The sequence below is a fragment of the Sturnira hondurensis genome, unplaced genomic scaffold, assembly GCF_014824575.4.
Source record: "Sturnira hondurensis isolate 20B ecotype Veracruz unplaced genomic scaffold, ASM1482457v3 Scaffold0013559, whole genome shotgun sequence".
Lineage (NCBI taxonomy): Eukaryota > Metazoa > Chordata > Mammalia > Chiroptera > Phyllostomidae > Sturnira > Sturnira hondurensis.
This window is the reverse complement of record NW_028086190.1, coordinates 1,623,890-1,651,580: the sequence shown is the minus strand read 5'-3', so window position 1 is coordinate 1,651,580 and position 27,691 is coordinate 1,623,890. Positions and strand designations below refer to the sequence as shown.

The 27,691-nt window shown below is 40.2% G+C and overlaps 1 protein-coding gene across 2 annotated transcripts in view; it reads right to left on the bottom strand.

The window, feature by feature from the left end:
* SLC24A2 (solute carrier family 24 member 2) overlaps window positions 1-27,691 on the bottom strand; it is a 251,278-nt gene that overhangs the window by 63,436 nt on the left and 160,151 nt on the right. The window contains exons 4-5 of one of the 2 annotated variants that reach the window (XM_037061898.1): window positions 27,361-27,469; window positions 1,651-1,701 (exon numbers count right to left, since the gene is read on the bottom strand). In XM_037061898.1, coding sequence (XP_036917793.1) covers window positions 1,651-1,701; window positions 27,361-27,469 — 160 coding nt within the window. The remainder of the gene's footprint in view (window positions 1-1,650; window positions 1,702-27,360; window positions 27,470-27,691) is intronic. The other variant, XM_037061899.1, reaches the window with a different exon arrangement.

Below are 27,691 nucleotides of genomic sequence, written 5' to 3'. Positions count from 1 at the left end.
AGGCAGAAGCTGCCCTGGCCAAGGGAACCTCAGGGTGGAAAGCAAAGGACAGAATGGAGTAAAGAAAGTGATAGGCCATGACAGGTCAGGTAGAAGTTAACAAACCTACCTGCCACCTGAATCATGAACCTGAGGCTGGGGCTTGGGAGGTGCCGGAGGGGTGATCAGTTGATAAAGTCAGTGAGTTCCAAGATTTGGCTTCTCAAGCCAATGGCCACTAAAAATCAAAGTGGTCTGAAGACATAGACTGAAAAGATCAGCTTGAACAGGGGCCTTCCTGTAAGGTATGGGTTGCTGCTTCTGTCCTCTCGGTGGTGGGACCCTTATTCTCATAGGTATTTTCTGCTCTTGGGGCTCTGACTCCCAACAGGGTCTTCATTTTCCCAGGTTGTTGGGAGGGCTCTGGGGTACAAGAGGGCCCAGTCTGAGACCCTAATCCGAAAGTCTGCTGCTTTAGGGAATATCACAGTGGTTACTTGAAAGCACAGGGACAGCAGCAGAGAAGGACCTGGGTGTTGTGCAGAAGCCAGAGCGGAGAGGGGCTGCGAAGGGGCTTCCCCTTACCAAGGGCTGTCAGATGTTCTTGCATGCAAAGCAACTAGGAACTCTTTGGCAAGCTAAGGCAACTTAGAAATACTAGAAGCTGAAAACAAGATATGCAACACATTTGGGAGTATCTGTCACACTGAAGGGTAAAAATAGCTGATTCTCCTTGTAGGTACCTTCTGATTTCTTGTCAATATCACTGTAAAAATTCACGTGAAAGCCCCAAATATTTTCCTAACTTACACATGCTATTTATCATCCGAAAGGTAGAGGTATGTGTGGGATGGGGTGGGGGTAGGGCACTAGGACGACTCCCTTCACAGGAGTGCAAGGTTTCCATACTGCTGTTCCATGGTGAACTTCCTCCAGAGTAGGGATTCTGACAGGGGCAAGGTTGTGTTCTGGGATAGGGCCTGGAATTTATCAGTGAACACATTTAAGAGTAAATCTTTGTTAGACTTCATTTACCCAGGGGAAGTGGTAAAAATAATACGCCCAAGCTCAAGAAGGTGAATCTCAATACATACAATTCTACTGGCTGGCATGGTGACCCTGGGCTCTCAGAGTAATGCCCTTAGATGGGTCAGTTGGAACTGTAGGAGATAAGGGCATGAGCCTACAGCCCCCTCAGCCAGAAACAGGTCTGTAGCTGGTGTGGGGTCTAGAAGTAACTTTAGGGGGCTTAGTGCTTTGCACAAATCAGAATATCACCTGAATATAGCCCCTCTCTGAAATTAAGGGCATATTAGAAGACTGTTGGATGGATGTGTTTCTATATGTTTTTATGAACACGTGGAGGAATGAATGCTTACCCAGTATGTGTGTGCTTGTGTTTGCACTGCTGACACCATTTCTTTGAATGTGTTACACAATTGAGATGGCTTGGATCGTTTGCATGGAATAACATGATCACCCATGGTATTGCACGTCTCCAATTCCAAATAAACATAATGGCAAAAACTAGACAAAAATGCAGAAAGAATAATAAATCACACAATGTCACTGAAGTCATGCAAAGAGGAAAAAAGAGACTTAGAAATGGGCAAGCAACAGACACCATAAATGAAAAAAAGCTAATGCATACAATTCTAAAATCATTCTTACCTTCTTCAGTCATTGTGTCATAATATTTTAGTTTTCCATATGATCCAAGTTCTACAACATCACAGTAAAAGACACAAAGATAAGGAACGAGCTGTAATGCAAGAACTTTGCTTTTACACATTCTTAATTAATCAGATTCAGAGTTATACTGTCAAATCCCTCAATCGTAACTATATAGAGATGTGCAAACATGAACCATGTGGCTGTCAGCTTTCATGTCCCATTTTCAGAAATCACTTAAAATATATTATTCCACTGTGGGTAGGATGTGCCCACACTACAGAATAGGCCACAGTGATTTTAACATCTAATGAAACAAGAATACTTGGCAAAGATAACTTCATACCAGGCCTAGACCTATAATGTTTGTAGAGGTGACACTCCAATAGAAAAGGCTGAATGAGAATGATGTCCAGGCTCACGGAGGCTAGTGAACACTGGATTCCTTGACATGGAACAGTGGTCCCAGAAGTTCATATCATGGTTCTTCTGCAATAGAACAACTTCCCAGCCTTCCCTAAGGAAGGCTACCTGGGAAAACCAACAGTGAAAACCCTTTATATTCTTATCTAGCATTTTAGACAGAAAACACTGAATATTATGGGTGCAGCATTTTCGGAGGAGCTGTGAAAAGTGCAGAGTGCTTTGGGAGGAAGAGGGAAGGATATTTCCAGGGAACACCACCGGACTCAGATAGGTGATAGAGCAGCCACAACTCCCAGATCAAGGCATTGCCTGCTGCTTGTAGCCTGCCGGTGGCAGGAGGTGACCAGCAGCCTCTCCTGTGTGCAGATCAACAAAGGACTTCCTGGACAGAAAGTGAGCTATCCTGAGTCAGCTGCTGGGAGTGGCACCTTGGGGTGGGGGGTGGGTTCTTGGGAGGAGGCGGGAATGCACCATTTCTGCTTTTTTCTTTTTACTTCAGTTCTGAAATAGAAACTTTGTTATTGTTCATCTGAAAATTCCAGGTTTTTAAATCAACACTGTGAGCAAGTTAAAAATTTTTTTTTCTGGTTGTAATAATACTCTCCCCATAAACATCAAGAAATTAATTAGACTCAAGAGATATATACCCCTATGATTCAGCAGAAAGCTTCCAAGGCTTATTAACTTGGGCAGACATGGAAAATTCACATATGAATTAACTATTTGGTGAGTTTTGTGTTTGAGATGAAAGCTCTAATATACAATAATATTCTTCTATTTTATATCTCTATGATGCATCCTATATATATATTTTTTCCATGTGCCTAAAATTTTCCCTAAAGCTATTTTAACACACCGATCCAAACTTATGCTTTGGGGAGAAAAATCACCTCATCTTTATGTTTCTGCAGAAAGCAGTCTATTTTGGATTTTGTCAGATGCTTGACAAAGGATGCAAATGCTTCAGTAAAAAAAAAGAATTTTGTGTAAATAACATGGAATTAAAAAAATAACTTCTGGGAATCACCTTCAGTGAAATATATAACTTCTCAGGTGTTTTAAGAATAGTAGTCTATTACATTCATGACACTGCACAAGTTTGGATTCTTAAGTGATATAAATACCTTCATAAATATTAAACATGTGCTCATGGTGGCTTTACACATAATATATGTGTGTGTGGGTGGCTTGCAGTAAATTGATGGATCATATCAGCCTACTAATGTTTTTGTAACCTCTACTTCTTCCCTGAGGCAAAGCAGCAGAATAAGCAGCTGGCATTCTCTAGTATTTGCTCAGGAAACAGAACGTGGGTGGCTCTGTGTTCACAAAGTGGGGTGTAAACCATATTCTATGCAGTGAAGATGCACCAGTCCATTTTTATGAATATTTTTAGCTGCAAATTGTCTGTATACATACATCTGTTTTTCTGTATTAATCCCAAATTTTCAAGCATCTGCTTGTGGCAGAAATGATTATTCTTTACCTTGTCTTTTATGGAGCCAGGTATAAATAAATACAATCATATTCTTTAATTATTTTGTTTTTATGTACTCAGAATTGGAACTGTTTAAGTCTGGTACAGCTCACACATTCTTACTGCTATGACAATGTCTAGATTGTTTCTCGGTTGCTTCTTTGGATGGTGAATGGGACAGAGTGACAAGACCTAAACAGAACATATCAAAAACAGACTAAAAATGGTAGAAGAGAGGGAATAGAGTAGTGGAAACTGAATAGCCAGCAGGCGGTGTAGCAACGCAAAGCATGGTGAGGAAAGAGGGCAACGGGACACACCTGCCCGAGCGACGGGAACGTGTTTGTTCCTTACTAGACAGAAGGCAGAGAAGAATGTGAAGAAAACCAGATTGCTAGAACAGGGTCTTTTTCATTGTTTACTTTTGAATTGAATATAATTTAATTGTACTACTTTTTAATAACACTATTTAACAGTCAGCTTGCAAAATTCCTGAAAATGCAGCAGGTTGGCTCCAGCACACCACTGGTTTTTGATGCCCATTGATATGGCTCTTGTGGGCAGAAAAGCCTATTTATTTCTTTTTTCTTTTTAAGTATATTTTATTACGTTATTGCAGTTGTCCCAATTTTTTCCTTTCTTCCCCCCTCTGCCTGGTACCTCTCTCCCTTCCTGCAATCCCTTCCACCCTTTAGTTCATACCCACAAGTTGTGTATGTAAGTTCTTTGGCTTCTCCATTTCCTATACTATTCTTAACATCATGTCTATTTTGTATCTACCAATTATGTTTTTAAATCCATGTACCTATCCCCAATTTTCCTCATTTCCCCTCCCCACATTGTTCCCTCTCTGATCCCTATCCCACATACAGCACCACAACATAGTGAAGTGGCTTGCCCCATCCTGGCAAAATCCTAAGGATCTGCTCCTTACAACATAACAGGTGTGTGAGACAAAGAAATATGGCCTAAATGAAAGAACAAGTCAAAACTCCAGAAAAAGAGCTAAGTGACGAGGAGATAGATGACCTATTTGATTCAGAGTTCAAAACACTGGTAATCAGGATGCTCACAGAAATCATGAATATGGATGCAAAATAAAAGAAAAAGTGAAGGCGATACACACAGTGAAATAAATAAAAATATACAGGAAACAAAGAGTGAAGGGAAGGAAACTAAGGCTCTAATTAACAATTTGGAACAGATAAAAAAACATTCAAACAGAACAGAATAAAGAAAGAAGAATTCAAATATTGAGGAGAGGCTTAGGAACCTCTGGGACAACTTTAAATATTCCAATGTCCAAATCATAGGGGTTCCAGGAGAAGTGAAAGAGCAAGAAATTGAAAACTTATTTGAAAAAATAATGAAGGAAAACTTCCTCAGTCTGGTGAAGGAAATAGACATGCAAGTCCAGGAAGCTCAGAGAGTCCCAAAGAAGTTGGACCCAAGGAGCAACGTGCCATAACACATCACAATTACATTACCCAATATTAAAGATAAGGAGAGAATCTTAAAACCATCTGGAGAAAAGGAAACAGTTACCTACAAAGGAGTTCCCATAAGACTGTCAGCCGATTTCTCCAAAAAAACATTATGGGCAAGAATGGGCTGGAAAGAAGTATTTGAAGTCAGGAAAGACAAAGATTTACATCCAAGATTACTCTATCCAGCAAAGTTATCATTTACAATGGAAGAGAAGATAAAGTGCTTCCTAAGCAAGGTAAAGTTAAAGGAGTTCATCATCATCAAGCCCTTATTATATGAAATGTTAAAGGGCCTTATCTAAGAAAAAGAAGAAGATGAAAACTATGAACAGTAAAATAACAAGAAACTTTTTTAGGTTCAACAACTGAACCTAAAAAACAAAAATAAACGAACTAAGCAAACAACTAGAATAAGAACAGAATCACAGAAATGGAGATCACATGGAGAGATATCAGTGGGGATGGGGAGGATGGAGAATGGGGAAAAAGGTACAGGGAATAAGTAGCATAATGGGTAGGTAAAAAATAGACAGGGACAGGTTAATAATAGTATAGGAAATGAAGAAACCAAAGAACTTACATGTATAACCCATGGACATGAACTAAGGGGAGGGAAATGCTGGAGGGTGGTGGAGTACAGGGCAGAGGGAAATAAAGGCGAGAAAAAAACTGGGATAACTATAATAGCATAATCAATAAAATATACTTAAAATTTAAAAAAAGTACAAATAGGTAGTTACTGAATAGCCATGCAGATGTACAGTATAAAAAATGGAGTAGCCAAAGAACTTATACACATGACACATGGACAAGAGAAATGGTGGGGGAATTGCCTGAGGAAGCAGGGGCTACAGGGTGGATGGGAGGTGAAAGGAGAAAAATCAGGACAACTGTAATAGCATAATCAATAAAATATATTTAAAAAGTCACTGGTGGCAAGATTGGGTATACAGGGAGGGTGGGGCATGAGGTCATGCCTTTTTTTGTCAGACTGCTGAACACTCAGCAAGTGTGGGCAGGTAGGCATGTAAATCACCCATTATGGAATGGGCAAATGCATTGAAAGAGTCTTCAAAAAAAATTCGCTGCAGCAAAACATAGCCTCTCACAACAACACCAGCTGGTACACTGATGCAGATGGGTTCCTAGAACACTCACCTAGTAGGGGAGGAATGTACTACAGGGTCCTGCCCTTCAGAATATAATTCTGTGTTTTGGGGGGTCCCCTCTCATAGAAAAAAGTCAATAGAAGTATCTGCTGAATTAATTTAATTAGAATAAAAATGAGGTAGAGAAATAAATAAGAATATGTCATTATTACTTATGTCACTGCTGGAAAAATGATTAACTTTTTTTGAAGGAACTACTTTATTTTTCATATTGGTTTGAGCTGCTCATGAATACCTAAAAATTAAGGCTTTCTCAATGAAGACAGTAATTTCTTGGTAAAGTTGTCTAATACCCACCAAAAAGGTTTATATAGTTACTGAATTATATCATACCCCATGGAATTATTATTTTCAAATAGTGAGTGGAAGTTGAGAACATGTGCTTTGAAGCCAAGGCATAGATTTGAACCCTAAATCTGCTACTTAATTAGCTATGCAACTTTGAGCAAGTTGGTTTCACCTTTCTGAGCCTCTGTGCCCTCAGCTATAAAGGGGCATAATTGTGTCTCTCCTAGAAAGTTGTGGTGAAGAGTAGATGAGATAATAACACCCACTAAGCAATCAATAATGGGCACCCTTATTATTGCAAGCACCACCAAGAACAGTGAGGAAGAACTTATGGGTCATGGAGCAGAGCATTTAGAGAACTGAGTATTTTATATAGGTTTGCTAAAACAAATTCTACAGTATTAACAGAGGTCTTAAGTAGATATATAAGGAACCGTTCTGTGCAGCATGGGGAATGTAGCCCAACACCTGATTTGGAAAACTGATGGGGAGCGAGGTTGGCACACAGGACCCGTGCCCACGGATAGGTTTTCCCATGGGGAATCAGACCTGTGTTGTACCTAGGCTGCTATGAGTCTTGCTTTTGCTAAAACTCCCTCACCCTGAATTGAGGCAGAAAATGTTTACTGCATATCTTTAAAGTAACTTCCTAAAATCTATGCAAGGATGAGTGTGAGGATGAGTGTGACCAGTTCAACCACTTTTCTCTTTGCATTTGCAAATACTCTTCTTCTTTGATGTAATTAGCAACAACCTTTCCTTTGTTTTCTGTAAAAGGTAAGCACCTAAAGAGAACCTGTGCATAGTAATTTTTGCAGGACCATCCTCGGTGTAATGTACCCAGAAAAGCAATAAAAGCCTGTCCAGGCAAGGGTCAGGGTCTTGTCTCTCACTCAGAGAGTGGCCATGTTGTCACTTTTTCTCCACAGGACTTCTCTAGTCTGTGTGAATTTGTTCATCGCAGCCACAATACATGGACCCCAACAGCTGGGGTCCACATCATAGGTAATTGTTGTTCATTAACAAAAAATATTTTGCCATGTTGGGAACAGTGTTTAAAAAATTTCTTCACCAGTTCTGCTCTTCTATTCTCATATCTGTGGGGAATTTCAAAATAGCACAGCCATGGAAGCAGTATGTGTAAGGTGGACTCTTCATTCATCTAACCACCAGTGTTCCAGCTTAGGACCTAAGCACCTTCCCTTCTAATATTTTCACATAAGCCTGTCTCTTCAACTATGTGGTCTATATGTTGGTGGCAGAAAGACACTATTCCTCTCTAGATCCCTCCCGACAGAACCTATAACTGTGCTTTCCTCATATTATGTGCATTTCTCATGTTTTTAAATAAAGTATATAAACACAGAACTCTCAGATGACAACGAGGTTTAGGATATCTTGGTCTGCTGAATTTCACTGGACTTGCTGAAGTCAGAAATACAGACACTGAGCCTGAAGCATCTTGACTGTTGACACCATAACATTACTATCAAGGTTAAGAGTGCTCCTGAGGGAGGCAGACAAGAAAGTTAATTCACAGCTTGGCTCTACTACTTCTAAGTTGGGTGACCACCTCTGAGCATTAGTTCTTTCTAATGTCAAGTGGAGACAAGAACAATACACACCTTTTCTTAGGATGGTTTTTGGATGAGCAGATGAGAGCATGTCTATCAAGCACTTTGCATGACATCCTTAGTAATACCCCTCTTTATTTTCTGCTCATGAAAACAGGTCCAACATGAACTTCTAGCTCAGCCAAGGACAAGGTAAATCCTCTCCAAACTCTAATTACTGCTGTGGGTGAGCACCAATGTCAATGCCTATTCTTGACATGTGCAAGTCAACGAAACCCATTAGACTTCTTCCCTTAAACACAAGGAAGACTGTTAGAAGAAGAACTTTTGGTTTAGTCAAAGGCTGCCTTGGCTAACTTTCAGAACCATGTTTTGCAGTATTTATATTTTAGCTGTAAGGTAACTTTTTAAAAAAATGTGAATTTATTTTTTATTATTGGCTAAAAGTATTTGTTTTAAAGTTTTGAGAATGGGTAGTATGAGAGTTGAGTATTTGCAATTTCCCATCCCACTCCTTACAAACAGGATATTTATATTTGTTGAGCTATATACTATTTAAATTTCTTGCAGGCTATCTGGATTAAACATTTTTCACTTGTCTGCCCATGTGAAAAATTTCCATCAAAATAAACATGAATTACAAGTTAGGTATTTTCTAATGCAGCCCAATTTTAACCTTTTTGTTTGATTTCATGTAAAAAAATGCATGGACCACCAAGATTAATTACTTTCCATTAAAAGGCTTTGTTTAGTCATTATTCTTTTATATCAAAGGTTCATGCCAAGGCAAATAATTTTTTTTAACTTAAAAACATTTCTAGACATTGAGGTTAATTGAGGCAACAACCACATATCCTCACTTCTCCCTCAAGTCAGAAGGAAAGGAATATATTAACCTTCAAATTCAAACTCTCACTCAGAAAGAGCTTTGGAAGTACTGACTCATCGCAGTGGCTCTGCTTAACATTCCGTGGGGGACTGATGCTCGTGTTTCAAACTTCCTTAAGAGGCTTCTAGCAGTGTACACATTTGCCGAGGGGCAGCTGTACTCAACATGTGGTAACACATGCATGTCACACTCAAGGTGTTAAGAGATGATTTTGCCCTATGGAGTTCTTTTCACATCCGGCTCTTCCAAATCTATGCTAATGAGTACTTCTGTTTCTTCTACAAAATTAAAAATCTCTCAGGCTTTTGGAAGCAAGGCAAGAACTTTTTGTAAGTAAAAATAAAGGGCTGAAATTGTGGGTGATCCTCTATCAGCTATTGAGTTTCCAGTAGGACTTATGAACATACACACACAGCTACCTCTTAGAAATTGATCACCTGGTTTTCATCTTTTCTGAATACAGCCCCATTCACAAAACACTCTCTCTTCCTCTTCAAGCTTCCTGCAAACCCAGACACAGTGGTTTGTTACTGCTGCTATTTTTATCTCCCCCATTCTCTACATGTATTTCCTTGTTTATGTCTATCTGCAGATATCATTTCAAGACCCCTGCCCCAGGAAATACTGATGCTACATCAGTGGACAAATCAGGGTTCAGTAAGATCCTCAGCACCTGGCCCAGTGCCTGGAACACAGTAGGCACTCTGGTGAAGCAGCAATGGAGCACAGGTGCCAGGTATTTAGTTGGGCAAAATGGGCTGGGGACAGCAATAGAGAGTGGTGGTGATTATGGAAAACTGGACAGCACTGCTTAAAAGGGGGCAGCAGTCAGCTCCAGCTTTATGAGTGAATGCAGACACTGTGTTGACAGATCTTTTAATTATTTAAGGGAAGCCAGATACTTGGATTTTTATGTGAAAAGCTGCGATTTTTAAATTTTGGCAACCAAATCCAAGTTTAAAAAAACACTCTGGGTTATATTTGGCACATCAATTTGTAACCTTAGGTTTAAAATCAGGTGTTTAATCTAATTTTCTTATAAATATTAGTTACATGAATCAATGAATGAACAAATGAGACCACCTAGGCTATTGGAATTGGGAGGAGTCCTTGCTAGGCAACCTTTTTCCGGAAGGTCAAGGACTCTGGTTCAGTGTAGGTACCACAATCTGCTCATCTCTGCCTTCGGGAAGGACTGAGTTTCATCACCTCAGACTTCTCTGGGACCACCAAGATGGAGCCCATGTCAGGCTGATGGAGCTGTATGATGCCATGATTAATTCCGTCCATTTTGCATGTTTTTGCCCAGCTGGCTCTGCCATCAGACAAGCCAACAGAATGGTTTTCATTTGTTTGTTTAAATATTATCTTGGAGAGGAAAGGAAGCTGCCTAGTGGGTATAACTGTTCCCACTCATCTTGTGGGGAAGTATCTGGATTATGGAAAATAAAGAGGAAGATTCTGCGAAGTAGGTTAGGATCATGGAGGGAGGTGCCATATAATTATATGGAAAATACCACCCTTGAACAATGAACAATAATGTGTTGGTCATCACTGTGGATCATCCAGATGGTTCATAGTAAAATGACCAAGTGAGTCCCAGATACTTTGACTTCTTATAAACTTGTCACCTAATTTGCAGCCTTGCTTCTCTGTAGTGTTGCTTAGCAATATCAATGGTTACTGATTTCTGTTCTGTGAGGAGCTAACTCAGGCCATATTTCTCTGTAATTTATGTGCTCTGGATGATCAAGCAAGAAAAATGGGACTTGGATGCTGCTGTTCTGTTGCTTTATTTTGAGGTGGTTTGGGGTAGGGGTAGAGGAGAGGACAAGATAGAGCAAGCAAGATTCTGTAAAAGATTTTTAGGGAAAAATAATGAGCAACCTAAGCAAGAGAATCAACCCACAACTTTGGCTTGAAAAAGATTTCCTGGGCTTTTGTGAGTATCCTTTTAATTGTGTGACTAAAAACCTCAGTAACAATCTTAAGATAATTTTATCATGGATGCTTTGTCACAACAGTTTTTCTTTTTCCCAAAGGGATGGAAGAAAGCAAATGACACTGTAGCGTGACAGCACTACCGCTTGCAGTTTGGAGCCTTACAGACTTCCACTTGACAACTGGGACTGCCATTTACTAGTCATGAGACCTTGGGCAAGATACTCAGCCTCTTTGACACACAGTTCTCACACTTATATGTAATGGAAACAATAATAGTTGTCTTGCAAGGTTGAGGTTATCGTGAGAATTATAGGTACTTAACACATAAATGGCACATAATATGCATTAAATATATGGCAGGCAGCTAGTTGCTTTCCTTCAAATAAATTAGAGTGTCCCATAAACAGCATTCTTCTGATTTCACAAAATTGGAGTGAACCTGGTAGCAAGGGACCTTATCCCATGTCAGATAAGGAGATCTTGTAGCTCAGCGCGAGTTTGGGAGCCAAGAGATTTGAGTTCTAGTCCAGGTTTACTTATTATCTGTGTGACTTCATAGTAAGGTAGCCTTTCTTCATTTTACAGATGAGGAGCTAAGGTAGCCTTAGTTTCCTCATCTGTAAAATGGAGTTAATTCTAGTATCCCCATACTATGTTGTTGCAAGGGGATTTATACACTGCCTGGAACATTGGAAGTCCTCAGTGCATGTCAGCTGTCATTCTATGCCTGGGCCAAAGCCCAGTAAGAAATGAGTGTCCAGGCTAACATAAGTCACAGTAAGTGACCACCAGATTAGAATCTTGTACTAGCATTCTTTTTATAGGTTTATTGTAGAAGCAGATTAAAGAAGAATGACAAAGTAATGACCAGCTATGTTATGGCAAAGGAAGCCTATGAATGCCATAGTCGTTTGTATACTATTATCTGATATTAGGCACACAGAAACTGCTGGCATTATTTAAAGAATATAAAACTCAGGAAAAAAGATAATATAAAGATATTTAAGCTTTTATTTTAAAAAGAAAAGCTCAAAAGGAACTCCAGTTGTTTTGGAATGGGGTATGGTCCAGTGGTTAAGAGAGTGAGTTCTGGGGTCCAACAAATCTGAATTTGAACCTGACTCCATCAATTACTTACCTGTGTTTTTGGGCAAATTATTTAACTACTCTAATTTTCAGTATCCTTATCTGTACAATGGTTATACTAGAAGACGTTGTAATATAATAAGGTATAATATAATAGAATCATAGGATTGATGTGAAGACTAAATGTTAATCTTTATGAAAAGCTTAACATGGTGTCTTGCACGTAATAACTATTTAATAAATGTCAGTTAGTCCAGTTGTCATTATTATTGCCTCCATGAACATCAGTTGAATTTTGGATAAATATTTAACACTTTTCCTTGTCTCTTCTTTTTCAGCTGGAGTTTCAGGGAAAAATGATATTGTCAAACATGGTGAAAGAATATGATTTGAACAGAAAAGAACATAGAATATCAGATACTATCCATGCAAAATTTACAATTTATTTCATACTTCAGGAAATCTGTTTGAATTCTTCTAATAGCAAGTTTCTAAAACATGTTCCTAATAATTCTTTTTTTGTGTGGGAGGTAGGGGGTTAAAAAGCTAACATTTTTACTAATAATGACATCTTGTAACATCTTGTACCCAAGATGTACCCACCCAGATTTTTGCATTTCTGTAAACTGAAAGATTATGCTTATAAAATCAAGCAGAAGGTACTTTCTGATTAAGTCTTATCATACTTGGGGGTGGGGAATACAAGCACATTTTCACTAAGTCTTTTAAAAAAGATTTTATTTATTTATTTATTTATTTATAGAGAGAGGGTAAGGGAGGAAAAAAGAGAGGGAGAGAAACATCAGTGTGTGGTTGCCGCTCATGCACCCACTACTGAGGACCTGACCTGCAACTCAGGCATGTGCCCTGACTGGGAATTGAACCAACCACCCTTTGGTTCACAGGGCAATGCTCAATCTATTGAGCTATACCAGCTATGGCAATTTTTATTAAGTCTTAAAAGTGACAAAATATTTTATTCTCTTCCCCTGTTCCCTTTTAATTTATCTATTATTTAAAGTATTTTGTTTATTAAATATCTATCTATCATCTATCTATCTATCTATCTATCTACGTATCCCTCACCCAAGGACAAATTTCCATTGATATTTAGAGAGAGAGGAAGAGGGAGAGAGAGAGAGAAACAGCTACATGAGAGAAACAAATTGGCCTCTTCCTGTAGGCGCCCCTACCAGAGATTGAACCCGTAACCCAGGCAAATGGCCTGACCAGGAATCAAACAGGCAAACCTTCAGTGCACAGAGTGACATTCCAGCCAACTGAGGCAAGTGGCCAGGGTGTCTCCGATCCCTTAAAAAAAAGAACTTATGAGGCGGTGCATACAGATAGGCCCACTGTCTTTCACAGAAATGTGAGCTTGGTTATAGTACATGTGACTAAGATACACAGGGCTGGGCCTAAAGTGATACTGAAGCTTCTATAAGCCACACCCACAACCCAAACAGTCACAAAGCCCTAGCAATTCTACCCCCAAATAGCCTCAACTCTTGTCTTTTCTGTTGCATTCCTACTGCCCCTCCCTTACTCAAAGGCCTTGCTGAGGCTACTGCAATAGTCTCATTTGAACTCTTTTCCCCTAATCTTTCTTACCACCACCTGTCTCCCAGCACCTGTCACCTACCTTTCACACTGTTGCCAGGGTAAGCCTTCCAAAACATAAACTGAAAATAGATCCCTCAATTCCACACATACTGTCTTTTTGTATAGGAATTTTATTAGGTCTCCTAATTTATTTAATCACTTAGAAGCCAGTTTTGAGACTCCCTCCTGCTGGCAGCATTCCTGAGCGTCCCCCTCCCTAGGGTAAGTCACTTTCTCCTGTTGTGTGCTCATCAAATGTACCTTCCCTATCTGATTCCTGCCCTTCAGGGCAAGGGATCAAGTACTCATTTTGTTCATGCCAGCACCCAGCAGAGTTCCTGGCACTCTGCAGGTGATTAAGTGCCGCTGAATTGAATTAAATCTCTATTTAATAGTGCTGTGTTAATCTTCTTCAGCCCAGCTGCCTTTAGTACTGATGCCTATGGTTCCTTCTATTTTGGTGTTCTAGCTCCACAGTTTCAAATATTGTCTTCAGTGTCCCTGTGGGCAGGGTGCCTGTGAAGAGAAAATGTCTGTGACCTCAACTCTTGGAATCATCTCCATCGCTGCTGTGAAGCCAGAGAATTTAGATCACACAACAGCGCTTCAGAAGAGTCGTCAGCACACAGAAGATAAAATGGTGACAATATCTCAGAAATGGGGATGAAAAAACCACCGGGGCACAGAATAGATGCAGCATTCTGGCGAAAGGACAACTTGGATGTTCTTCTGAATCCCATCTTGCAGCCTGGCTGGATTTGGAGGTTTCTGCCAGACAGAGAGAATCAGCACTAAATTATATCTGGCTGTTGGGTGAGCACAGCTGAGTTTCACCCTCTGATGCAATGAATATCAAACAATATCAGAAAAGCATACAGGAAAAGTGTCCTAGGAGAGGAGGAAACAAATAGTAAAACAACCTCCAGACTTCCAAGGGAGGAAAAAGGGCAAGGGGTAAAGAGAGAAGTATGAGAAGGCAAGAGAATATGAGAACAGAATAAAATTGAGGGGAAAAAGACTGGAAGATAGAAAGGAAATTAGTGCCCCTGATGTAGAAGTGATTCAAATTAAAAACTATTCTTATAATTATGTATTATTTTACACTTGAGTATTGTCAGAATGCCATTTTACTGAATACATGGATCCCTACCACAACAGACTCACCCAGAATTACGAAGAATTTAAAGGAACAAGTTGAAAGTAGAATGAATGTTTATGCAATCCTCTGAATTTCACCGCTTTTAAGTGTAAATCCATTTACCATTATTCCCACTTACACGTCATATTGTATAAGATGGGACTATACAAATGAGTTTAAAAATCCAAGATACAAAGATCAGACAGAAGATTAAGAAATGCTTCACAAACAAGTGCATCACGCACTTCAGATTAAATAGCCAATGCCTGCCAGTGAGCCAGAGGTCTGACGATGTAGGAGGACTCAGGGCCTTATAACTTACAAGTATACAAATGTTTTGGCAGGACTAAAAACAAAATAGTACAGTAATTGCTTTTCTAGATTTTTATCAATATATTGGAAAGAATTTTGTTTTAGTTTGACCAGTGTCTTAAAGCTATGGATGCAGGTGAAATTGAGATTTTTTAGAAGGTAATAAGTACCGTGTCACATTGATTTTCTTCTCATTGCATGAAGGGATGGGAGGACTTTGTACATACAGAAACTATAATTATGCAACTTCAGATAACTTTGCTCAATAGAAAGCCAGATTGCCAGAAAGACCAGTTCCCCTGTTATCTTATAGGCGGCCTTTAGAGAATTAAAAAAATCACTTGGTAAATAGGCCTCTTTTTAAGGAAAAACAGCAAAGATAATTCATTGTCTTACTACTGAACCACTATAAACTGTCGAAAAGTATGATGGCTGAAAAAAAAAGCACCTGAAAGCAATTTATTTGGCAAACACCTGTATAGAACTAATGATGTACCAGGACTGGTGTACATGCTCTACTGGTGTGTGTATATTAGCATCCACTGGATGGCCAGGCGATGGTCCTTTTTCAGCTTCAGTGACTGCCTGCATCCTTTGCTACCTGTGACATCTGCTCTCTGTCTCTGGAAACTCTGAGTCCTCCCCTCTGAAGGAGTTCTAACTGTGCCTTTGAGCATATGATACGTTCAACAGAACAAAGATGGGGCTGTAACTTGGTGGATGCTCCTTTGTCTTTTTCCCATCTTCATGCTATGTTTATACTCAAGTGCCATCAAAATCATTTATTTTGCCCCATGTCTTTGTGAGCTTTATTTCATAACTAATGAGAGAGAAAGAGAGAGAGAGGAAGAGAGAAAAAACCCATCCCCATACCCAAAAGCATTTATTTCAGTAAAACCACCCACATTCTCTTCATGCCCAGAGTGTACACATATTTATAATGTGTACAACACACAAAGAGAGATTCCATTTCAACCACCTTTGACGTTCAAATCTGAGTGCAGTGCTTTACTATTCCCCAGAGAGGAGCTTTTTAACTTGTCCCCATGTTTAATCCATGAGAGGCATTAATAGCCTTCCTTCCTCTATCCTCTATCCTTCAAACTACTGTCATCTTATTAAAAACATGACCAGTAGATTGGATTTTACTCTTCTCCAAGAGAAGATTTTCACTCCAGTTGCCTATTCACTTTCCAGCTGAGGTTGCATACAACATCTTTCTTGCTAATTTAAACTTATCTATGATTTCGGATAGAAAGAAAGGTTATAATACTGCTATTCAGGGACAACTCCACATTTTCAATGAAATAGGCATGAAAATGACTTTCTTCTGGGATCAAATGGCTCATCAAATTTAAGCTCATATTGAAGCCATTTTTAAAAATAGAAGCATATGAAAGAAATAAAAAAATCTGTGAAGTGGGAAAGAAATGCAGCAAAATCTCACAAAAATACCTCAACATAGAGTGGCAAGGGCTGGATGTTTACATGGATAACAAGGCCGTTGGGAGACAAGTGAGAAGGAAGCCATCTTGCTCTCGATTTCTAGTTGGAAAGCTTTTTCGTCATGATGACATTTTTCCAGGCAAAAAATGAGTATGGTCTCTGATAATTCTTAATATGACATACTGTGACATAAAACTCTATTACACAAAAAAGAAGAAGTTTGGGAAATAACAAGTTCTTCTGTTTGGTAGGTAAAAAATCAGTCTAGTATGCGGGTGAAAGTGTAATCTTGGTGTTAGCTTCTAGTTAACACTAAATGTATATGCTAAAGAATTAGAAGGATTTTACAAAATGGAGACATGGGTGACTATGGGCACAGAAGATGGACATGTGTGGCTATGAGGGGAGTCCTGTGTGAGTAAAAAGCATTCAGGCTCCGAAGCACTGAGGGGCTGGGTGACTGAGCAAATAATGTCACTCTTTGAACCTCAGTTTCCTCAGAGGTAAAATTCCCAGTAAATCCCAGGAATATACACGGTAATTCTCAGAGCCACTGTTGAGAGAGAGTTATGAGATGCTTATCAGGCATGTGGCACAGACTTAGAAAGTTCCACTCATGACCTTCTTCTTCATCACCTCTTAGGCCTCTGGCTTCCTATATGTAAGTCACACACAGACACAAAGGGAAGGTATGTACACACACACACAAACATACACACTGTGCTGTAGTGCCCCTGACAGGAGAGACTGCTAGAATGTTAGTTCAGAGGACAAACAGACACATACCTGCTCATCTCAAAAAAGTCCCTGTTTTGGTTGGGCCAAGATATGTAGTAGTTTTGGGTCTTTCTCAGCCATTCAGTTCAATGCCTTAAATTTCCACACCTCTCCCTGCCCACGCTCTTTACCTCCTTCGAGAAGTGCTCTCAAAGTTGACTTTCTCCAGGAATGCTTTCTGGATGACCCTGCCCTGTGCATTCACACTTGAGATGACTTTCCTCAAGGTCTGGTGAACAGAGTTCACCTGCATTGAGAGCTTACCCTGCACCCACCACCAAGCTGAGCACTGTACGGGTACTATTGTGGTTTTCAGTCTGGTTTATGAATCTGCACTTGTCATAATGTGAAATTGCATTGACAATGTGTACTTTCACTTCTTCAGGAAAGAGGGCCATGGTCCTTCACACGGGTGATGCTAGTGCTCCAGGAAGCCCCTCTTCTTTCCCCCACAGAGTTTCACCAAGAGCACTTAACGGAGTCCGTAGCACAGTGGTGCTGACACCTTATTCCTATTCCTCAGGGGCCTCTCTGGGGAGATCCCAGCTGCCTCTTTCCCTTCCTCCCTAATACTTCGACCAGAACATCTAAAAGCTGCTCTGTTTTATACATCTTGATCTCTAGCTGGCATACTTTCCCTTTTTGTTCTTGTTTGTGAAAAATCTTTGCTCTTCTTACTTATTACACATAAATTTACAGATAGGGTTAAATTCTATGAATATCTCTTTTTAAAATTTCAGTTGGGATTTAGAGTTCTATTAGTTGCATTTAGAGTTCACTTTGGGGAGAACTTTGTCATATGTCAATGATTACTTAGATTTTCTTCTATGTTCTTCAGAAATCATTATCATTTTGCCAGAAAGTTCTAAAACATTTCCTTTGGGTGAATCTTTAGTACTTTATGGTTTTGTTCCATATGTGAGTGAGGTATTTGTTCTGTTCTATTATTTCTGGTCTAGAGGAAGGCTATCGAGTAGGGCACACGGATAAAGATCTGACAGGAGTGAACTCTTTCTTTTTAAATTAAATTTATTGGTGAGTGAACCCTTAATAGTTCTAACAGTTTATAAAAAACTGTTTATCCTGTAGAAACTTCTTTATCAGTGGGATTCTGCTGTTAGTCAAAATACATATTTTTTAAAATCCATGATCTAGGCTACAGGAAAGATGGTAAAAAATAGATATTTGCTACTCATTTCTGAGGCTTTTACCATCAAATGTCTTGGAATTCAGGTCACCAAAGCTGCCTGTTCACATCCCACTGCCTGAGCCAGACTGATAAAGCACCAGGAGAGACGGCATCAGGATGTCACAATAGTTGCTGAAGAGGGAGATGAGGGAGCAAAGCGTTCCTTTAGAAATGCCCCCAGGATACCCCCAACCAACCGATCTGAATGTAACATAAATACGTTGGATATAAGGTGAAAACAGCAGAGAGCAGCTGAAAACATGAAGTGAATTTACCATGGGGAGGTTTGCCTGTTTTTACCGTAGTAAAAAGGACAGGTATCCCACTCAGTATGATGCCATTTTCAGATGTCTCATTACAGGATTCTGATGGTTTTGTCATGAAAAACAGTCTCAAAGAAATTATATATCAAACATGGGGACCTGCTGTTCTAAACTGTCTCAAGCTCTGTGGTTAAATAAACCTTCAGTTCAGTTACAGGCCCACCAGGCAAGTATTGCTCCTACTTCTGTGTTTGTTAAGGTATAAATTTCATTTATCAGTTAAATTTTGCTATTACTGATAAAGTTGTTGTTATAACAAAAATATAAGTCAAAGTTTGAAAATCCACAAGGAAAGATAGAATTGTAGAGAGAATGCAAGACTCCATAAAACAGAATGAAGACCTTCTTTTGCAGTTTCCTTCTTAAATACAAATTAATACCAAAATATGTGGCAGCTAGTATTTTACAAGTGTTTGAACTTGTAAAATAAATGAATAGTTAAAACAATAAACTTCTTAGAATCTTGTGATTTTTTGGAATATATAAAATTAGGCCCATGGAATGCAATCAATAAAAGATCTGACAGTATGTCAAAGGGAAGGAAATAAAAGAAGAACAAAGAGTTTGAAAAGAAAAAAAAAAGAAGTGAACAGAACTCAAAGGGATGAGAGGCAGAGAGCAAACATCGTTTCCTGCAGCAGTGATTTCAGAAGCACAGGGAGGTTTATCCAATCATCCAGCAAATATTGACTGAGCATCTACTTAATTCATGTCAGTACCATCCTAGAGGCTGGGGATACAATGGTGGCCACAGCAGATGCGGCTGCCATTCACCACTGCCCAGACCACTATCAACCAAATAGGACTTTGTTGGTCACAACAAAGAGGCTTTGACAGAACATGGGTTAAGACAATTTACCTGGCTAGAGACATACAATTCTCCAACAGAAAAGTTATAAAAGCAAGCACTCATTCAATCCATTCAGCAAATACTTGTGGGGACTCATATATGCTAGGCCCTGAGGGTGGATTAGAGCCTGTCCCTTTTCCTACCATGTTGGAGATATAAGGGTGGAGACAGACAGTAAACAAGGAATAAATACATTCATGGTGAAACATGTTGTGGAGAAATATAGAGCAAGGTAAGGGAGATCCAGAACTCTGTTTTATTACCATTGTTTTGATTTTGCTTTTTCAAAGGTTAATTGAGTAATGCCTCTTTGATCAGGTGACATTTGAAGGAAGGGAGGGTAGAAGCCAGTTGGTTCTCTGGGGGAAGAAGGGACATATGCAAAGACCCTGAGGCAGGAGTATGCTTAGAGTTTGTGAGAATGGGCTGCTAAGCAGCCAGAGAAGTGAAGCAAAGGGAATGATGCATGAGAGGAAGGAGAGTGGGGCTGAGAGAGAGGAAGAAAGTGGGTGAGGGGAGAGCACAGTAAAGCAGAGATGAAGGAAAGAGGAGAGAGACATGGAGAGGAAGGTAGAGAGGCAGGTCACACAGGGCCTTAGGGCGACTGTAGAGATTAGGGCTCTTACTATTGGTGAGATGGTTTTGAGCGAAAGTGGGGTATAATTTCATTATGTTTTAGGGGAACCAGAATTCTTAGATGGCAAGTTTTAGGGAATGCCTTTTCTCAGGAAGTATTCAGGGCCACTGTATAAAAATTGGATTCATGTGCCAGCAGAGAGCCCTTTAAAAGGGAGGAAGTGGTGGGGGGGGGTATCACATCTCCTCCCTGTAAATCCAGGGTTTGAGAAGACAGGATGAGGTTACTAAGGATGGGAAGAAGAGGGGAACACATTTGACCCTCACTGGGGTCTACCAGAGAGTTCCATGTTTGGGGCGGCAGAGTGCCCAGGGCTGGGTCTATTGCAAGTCAGGGTGGTTATATAGCCCCATTTTGGCTCATGTGATGGAAGTAGAAGTCTGCCTCTGGGAACACAAAGCTTTATCCTGATAAAAAAAAGACAGCTGCACTGTCTTCTCCTTCCAGAATACAGATAGAATAGGGGGAGCAACTGCCATCCTATGAGGATGAGAATGAGAGAAACATACTTCAGAAGAAAGAATGAAAAAACAGGAGATTGGGCCCTAGGGACAGGGTGGAGCTGTGTTACCGGCCTTGGACTGTTTACTATTGGGCTTCTTGTTGAATAAGAAAAATACCCCCCACCCGCGCCCCCAAGAAAACTGTTAAGGCTAATCTAAATATTCTATATGACATTCCAAATATATGACATTCTAGAAAAGGCAAAACTATGGAGATAGAAAAAATCAGCGATTTAGGAGGTTGCAAGGAAGAGATGAATAGGCAGAGCACAGAAGGTTTTAGGGCAGTGAAAATGCCCTGTATAATATTGGAATGATGGATACACTTTTCCAAATTCATGGAATGTACAACACCAAGAATCACTAACATAAACTATGGACTTTGCGTGATTATGATGTGTCAATGTAGGTTCATCCTTCTTAAAAAATGTACCATTCTGGTGTGTGGTTTTGGTAACAGGGGAGGGTATGCATGTGTGGGGGTAGGGAGTATATGGGAAATCTCTGTACCTTCCTCTCCTGGTTACTTTGTTGTAAACGTAAAAGTGCTCTAAAAATAGTCTCAAAAAACTATTAAGTTGGACCGTCATAGTTAGATTTTATGACATTGAATACAATTTTAACTGAAAAATCATTGTCAACAGTCACTGAGTGGTAACTATATATTTTTTGGGTACTGTTGTATTAAATACTCACCATAAGCTTCTGATAGTGGACCCATCATTATTACCTTTTACAGATGGAGAAATCATGGCCCTAGAAGGCTGAGTAATAGCAATCATGAACTTACACTTGTAGTGTTATTATCCCATTTGCAAGTGGAAAATCTGGGGCCTAATGAGGCTGAGAAACTTGCTCTAGCACTCATAGCAAGAGGATGAACAAGGATCTGAACCCAGGCAGTCTGACTCTTAGACTGCATGCTGACCATGTGGCCAAACTCTAATGCCATTCCACCTGTCCTGTTTCCACATCAGTATCTCCATTGTCATCACCCAGTCATTGAGTTCTGCCAGAGTTGCAGAGTTGTCTGTGGAGTTCCTTGTGCTGTGTAGGTTAGTATCCATGACATTCTGGATAGGTAGGTCAACAGTTACTTCAAGTGCTTGAGGAAAATCCAAGAGATAAGAGGGAGGTGCACTGGGGTCTCGTGAGCAATGCTGCAATTCTGGGTGTGGGGAATGTGATGGGAGGGCTAAGGCTATGACTGGTCCTGCTGCAAAGGCTTATGTATGGGAAATTCACGTCTTACAGATTGAATGTATAATTGTTCCAGAGACAGATCAAGTCTCCTGGTATTTAAGCTGGTGACTACACCAGGAGAATAAGGAACACTGAGTTGGACAGGAGGTCACATAGGCAGCTGAGTAGCATGAGAATTATGAACCCAGACCTTGAATCAGACAGATACAGGTTCAAACTGGCTCTGCCATTTACTTCTTGTGTCACTTAGTGAGGCAACATACCTCTTCTTTATGCATCCATGTCCTTATTTGAATAATGGAGTGGGGCTAGTGTAAGGATTAAATGAGGAGGTTGATGTAGAGCACTCAGCCATGGTGCCTGGATTATAAACCTTCTGCAAATGTTACTCGGTGCTACTATTATTAGACAAGTTGATAGTAGAAGGTACTTCTCACTGCAAAAGTGCTACATCCAGTGTCCTTGTTTTAGGTTCATAAAGATGTATACCTGGGTAAGGATAATGGCTTGTTTAGAGACAGCATTAAGATCAACATGGGACACTAAATTTATTAGAAAGAGCAGTTCAGATAGCCATGTTGTGATCTCAAAGACTGATACTCTAGTTCTCCAGGGCTTTCTTATAAAAGGAACAGAATCTTTATTCCAACTACTTACATAAGCCTTAAGCAGATTCCTTCTTTTCACAAACAATGTCCTGTTCAGAATTTTGGGGCCCTGGAAAGCTGTTGCTCAGCCTCATTTGAACTAAACCTTTACCCAAGGCAGGCTGACCATGGCTTTGTCCCTTCAACCCAATGTGGTCTGCCCAGAGCACACTAATGAATCGTGAACAGGTGAACCAATGAGTGATGTGTGTCCCTGCGACAGATGGGCTTAGATTAAAGGTGATTTTGCATTCTTTGGTATCTTCCCATTGAGAGGTGGAGTCTCCTCCTCTCCTTCAATCTGGGCTGGCCTTCATGACTGCTTGACTGATAGAATGCAGTAGAAGTAACATTCTGGGGCTTCCCAGGCTAGGTCATTGAAAGTTCTGCAGCTTCTCCTGAGCCTCTTGGAGGGTTTGCTCTCGGAACCATTAGCTGCCATGTAGGAAATCTAACCACGTGGAAAGGCTCTGAGACAATATGAAGAGTCAGAAGGGTGCAGCTGAGCACAGCCTTCTAACTTTACCTACAAAGGTGCCAGCCATGTGAGTGAGGCCCCATAGGGCCATAACCTGTTCTCTACTACCCAAATAACACCAAATGACCTTGACTGGTGTCAGGTGGAACAAAAGAATTGCCCACTGATCCTTGCCCACATTTCTGATTCATGAGATCATAAGCAATAAATATGGTGGTGGTTTTAAGCCATTAAGTCTTGGTTACATATCAGCAGACCCTGAAACAAACATTGCTAGATCTTGTGACTCAGGCTCAGTGGCTGAACCAACCACCAATTAAAGCTTTTGGCAAGGGCTCAACACTGGGTTTCGGAAGACAAAAATACCTGAGGGGCACAGATGAGACAAAGGGAAGTATCTTTCAATGGGCCATCTGTCGTAGATGATGTTTTCAAATAAAGTTGGAAACTTCCCATTGTGAACACTGACCATATGCCCAGCAGTGCACTGCTCAGCTCAGGGGACGCCATGAACATGAATGAACTGTCCTTTAGTGCAACACGGAAGCTACTGTCTTCTTTATGCCGTCAACTTGGTGATGTAACCAGCACGCTCTACATTGTTAAGGTGACAGTTTGGCACAAGGACATGTGAATTCAAATGATTAGATGCAAGCTAAAATAGAGATGACTATTTCTGAAAGGAGTGGGGTTAATTTTTTGGCTGTTCTTGGAATGGAAAATGATTGTGAATTTTGGGGGAAAAATACCAGAGCAATCTGTTTTCTTGGCTGTGTGCTGGGAACAATTTTAAAGCATTGAAGTACTTTCCATATATTCTAATCACTCAAGTCCAGAGCTGATTATGGCTCTCAGCATTCTCTCCGGTTCACACCATTGGAGAACTCCATGTCTTTCAGGAAGTGCTTTCACCTTGACAGCAGGCACCCAAATCCAGAGGGCACATATTGATACTGCAAACACTTTAACTGCAATGCAGATCCTATAGTGGACAGGCGTTCCCCCAAATCACTGATGGTCCAACTCCGAGACAGCCCAGATTCACTTTCTCTCATCTCACAGAAGTAAAGCAACATCTCTCACAAAACAGGAAAGACAAAAAGGTCCTACCAGAAACTAAACTACCTCATACAAAAAGCAGAGAAATTTAGGTTGAGAGTTCTCAAACACAGACACATACAGGGTTGTGTATGCATAGAATATCTATGGAAGAAGCCCCAAGGAATTGGTAACTGTGGTTTCTTCTGGGGAGAATTGAAGGACTGAATAAAATTGAGGGGTTGATAAATGATAAAAACTTATTTTTCACCATAGCCTTTTGAATTAAAAATCATATGCTGCATTATTTTTCCAAATAACAGAATAGCTCTAAACCCTTTTATGGTACTCATGGTCTGCTACACATGGTGTTAAATGCTTTATATGTTTCACTTAAAAAGGTTTTATTTGTTATGCTACTGCAGTTTCTTCCTTTGCCCCCCACTCCTTCCAGCCCCCACCTTCCCACAGTCAGTCCCCAAACTGTTGTTCATGTCCATGGGTGATGCATATGTCTTTGTCTAACCCCTTTACCTTCTTTCAACCAGTCCCACCCTCCCATATTTTACTTCTTTAATACATAAAACAACCTTGTGATATAGCCATAATTCTATATCATCCTGGCTTTATAGATGAGGAAATTGAGATATAGAAAGCTTAAATAACTTGTTCAAGGTCACATGGCTAGTAAATGCTGAGCTTGGATCTGAACCCAGAAAGTCTAGCTTTGGAGTCTGTTGTCTTAATTACTATATAACAACGCCTTGTCAAAAACAAATATACTGTGTTGTCGGCTCATAATCGAGTGTGAGCAGCTAAAATAGTTTGTTTCGTTTCTCCCATGGCCTTTTACAAAGATGGGGAGAAAAAGATAGTGGCTCAAAATAACCAAGATACAATCTTAAACCCGTGGGGCTTTAGAGGGCTTTGAAGTCGAATCAATATCAGGTCAAAGGCATGAATTTGGCCAAGTTGCTTAATCTTTCTGAGGCTTAATAGCCATTATATGCCAGGCATTCTGCTAGACCTTTGGGACACTAGTAAATAAAACAGAGTCCCTGCTCTTGAGAAACGTACTGTATCCTGGGGGTGACAGTCAGTAAACAAATAATCACACAAACTGTAATGTGAGCAATAAAGAAAAATTAAAGGGTGCATTAAGAGGTGAGGAGTGAGGGCCCTGATTTATATTGGATGATTGGAAAGTGTCATTTAGACAGAGTGCTGTACAATGGGTGAGACAAAACAGGAAAAATAGAAGACGTGAGAGAAAGACAAGTATTGTGGGTAGTGGCAATAGTTTATGCAAAGACCCGGAGGCAGAAAAGAAGTACCTGTTCCAGGACAAAAAGGCCTATGTGGCTAAAGCAAAGTGAGTCAAATTGAGTTTGGAGAAAGAGGGAGATCATGAGACCATGGCCAGTATTTCATATTTTCCTAAAAGCCATGGGAAGCCATTATAGGTTATACGTAGGAGTGACATAATTGGATTTACTTTTTAATAAGGTTACTTGGGCTATTCTGTGGAAGATATACAAAGAAGAAAGCAGTGGAGAATGTGGACAATCATCTAGGAAGCTATTGCAGAAATCCAGGTAAGCAATGAGGATGACTTGGAATAAAATACAGGCAGAAAGAGCAATAGATAAATTTGAGATGTTTTGGTGGTATGATGTTTTATGCAATTAGAATAATGCTATCTATGAACTGTTGTTATATAACATAAATTTATAGGTGTGAAAATGCTTTGTCAACTGTGAAGTGCTAAACAGAGGTAGCTGACAAATATTATAGATGAAGAAATCCAGTACATGCTAGAGAGACTGTAACTTGCCCAAAGTCACACAACTGCTCAGTGGCTGGGAGGAAGTTGACCTGGGATCCCTTTGCCCGCTTCTCTGGGGATGTGCCCAGGAGAAGCAAGAGAAGGCTAGTGACCAAGTCTAATTTCCTTGTCAGGTGGGCCTCTGGGTAGAGTAATAACATTTAGGATGTGTCTGACTACTAGTAACTAGAGATCAGGGTCTATGAAGCAGGGCTCCTTGGAGAACATCATGTCAGCGATATAACTCTCTGGGGTACAAAACAATAATTTTTAATCATTGAAAAACTCCACAATGACAAGTGACCCTTGATCCTCCCCTTTTATTCTGGAGGAGTGGTGTGTGTTGATGAGGGGAGCTAGGGACCTGGGGAGCCGCTCTTGAGGTCCCAGAGTTTTCTTTACTTCATCTGAACCTCTGGATTGCTTGTACCTTTGACATTATTTAGCAAAGTTTCATATTGAGTAAGAGCTGATTTGGGTGACATGGTTTGACACTCTCATTCCATGTGTTTATTCAGTGGCAGAGACCTCTTTCCCAGGCTACTAGTCCCTGTGTAATATGAGGCCCAGTTATAAGGTCCACAGATGAAGTGAGAACAGACTTGGTGATATGTGAACCCCTTGCTAGTGACCTAACTCTGATATTAATTTGATATACCAGACATCTGTCTACTCTCAAAATTAATTTTTTAAGGAAAGATATACAGTTTAAGAAACTTGGTGTATCTGTCTTCATTGCAAATGACTAAAACTGGAAGAACTCAAAACTGGAGTCTTTGGGATGTTTCATGTGATTTCCTAAAAAGGCGAGTCAGGCCTTTCAGGGTTCCAGCAACTGTTCCTAAGCACTTACCTTAAAGAGAGCTCTTTAGATGCTTAGAAATTCACCTCCCACTCTCCCATTGCCAAAGAATCAGTAGAACATCGATGTTCACTGCTCTTTGATGTTAGAACATCATTCCTAAAACTACTCTCGGCCCTCCTAAAGCATGAATTCTTTTTTCTCTTTTTCTGTCTTTTAAAGATGCATGGTTTACCTTAGTATACAGCTTTATTTTGGAATGTAGGAAGTATAATGAAAAAAAAAAAACCTGTCACTCTAGCTGGAATGGAGAGAAACCTTTTTGTCTTCTCTGTCTCATAACAAACTGTATTTATGCCAGAGGAATCGAAAGACAGGAATTGAAAACATACATGGATGTCATATTCTACTCCTGGTACAAAAGTCTCTGGTTATGAACTGAGCTGTTGCAGAGAAAGCGCAGGGCTTCCTCTGGCAGGTGCTAAGTGCAAGGACATTGGCAGGCTTGTGCGATGGACGTGTACACATGTTTTATGAAGAGAAATATGTCCTCTTCCCCCCACCCCCAAACAAGCTCCCAAATTAAAGTCTGTTGTTTACCTTCAGCGAGTGGGTCGAGGGTGTGTATCATGAGCTGGAAGATGCTGTTCCTCATGAGGCTGTTGTGGAGAGAGGCAGAGCTTCCACCTCGCTGGAGACGCGGTTTGGTCTGGGCAGAAAAACCAGACAGATGCTGTTAGTTCTCAGAAACAGGGCAATTGCAGGTAGGGTCCTCACCTGGTCTCGTGGTCACTTGTTTCTGTCACATGATCACATACTATTGGCCAAAGATTTTCAAGATATATCCCAAATTCCCCAAGGAAATGGCTTTCTCACATCCTTTCCTACTAAATAAATTGCTACCATTTTTTAGAGCTTAGTAAATGTTAGT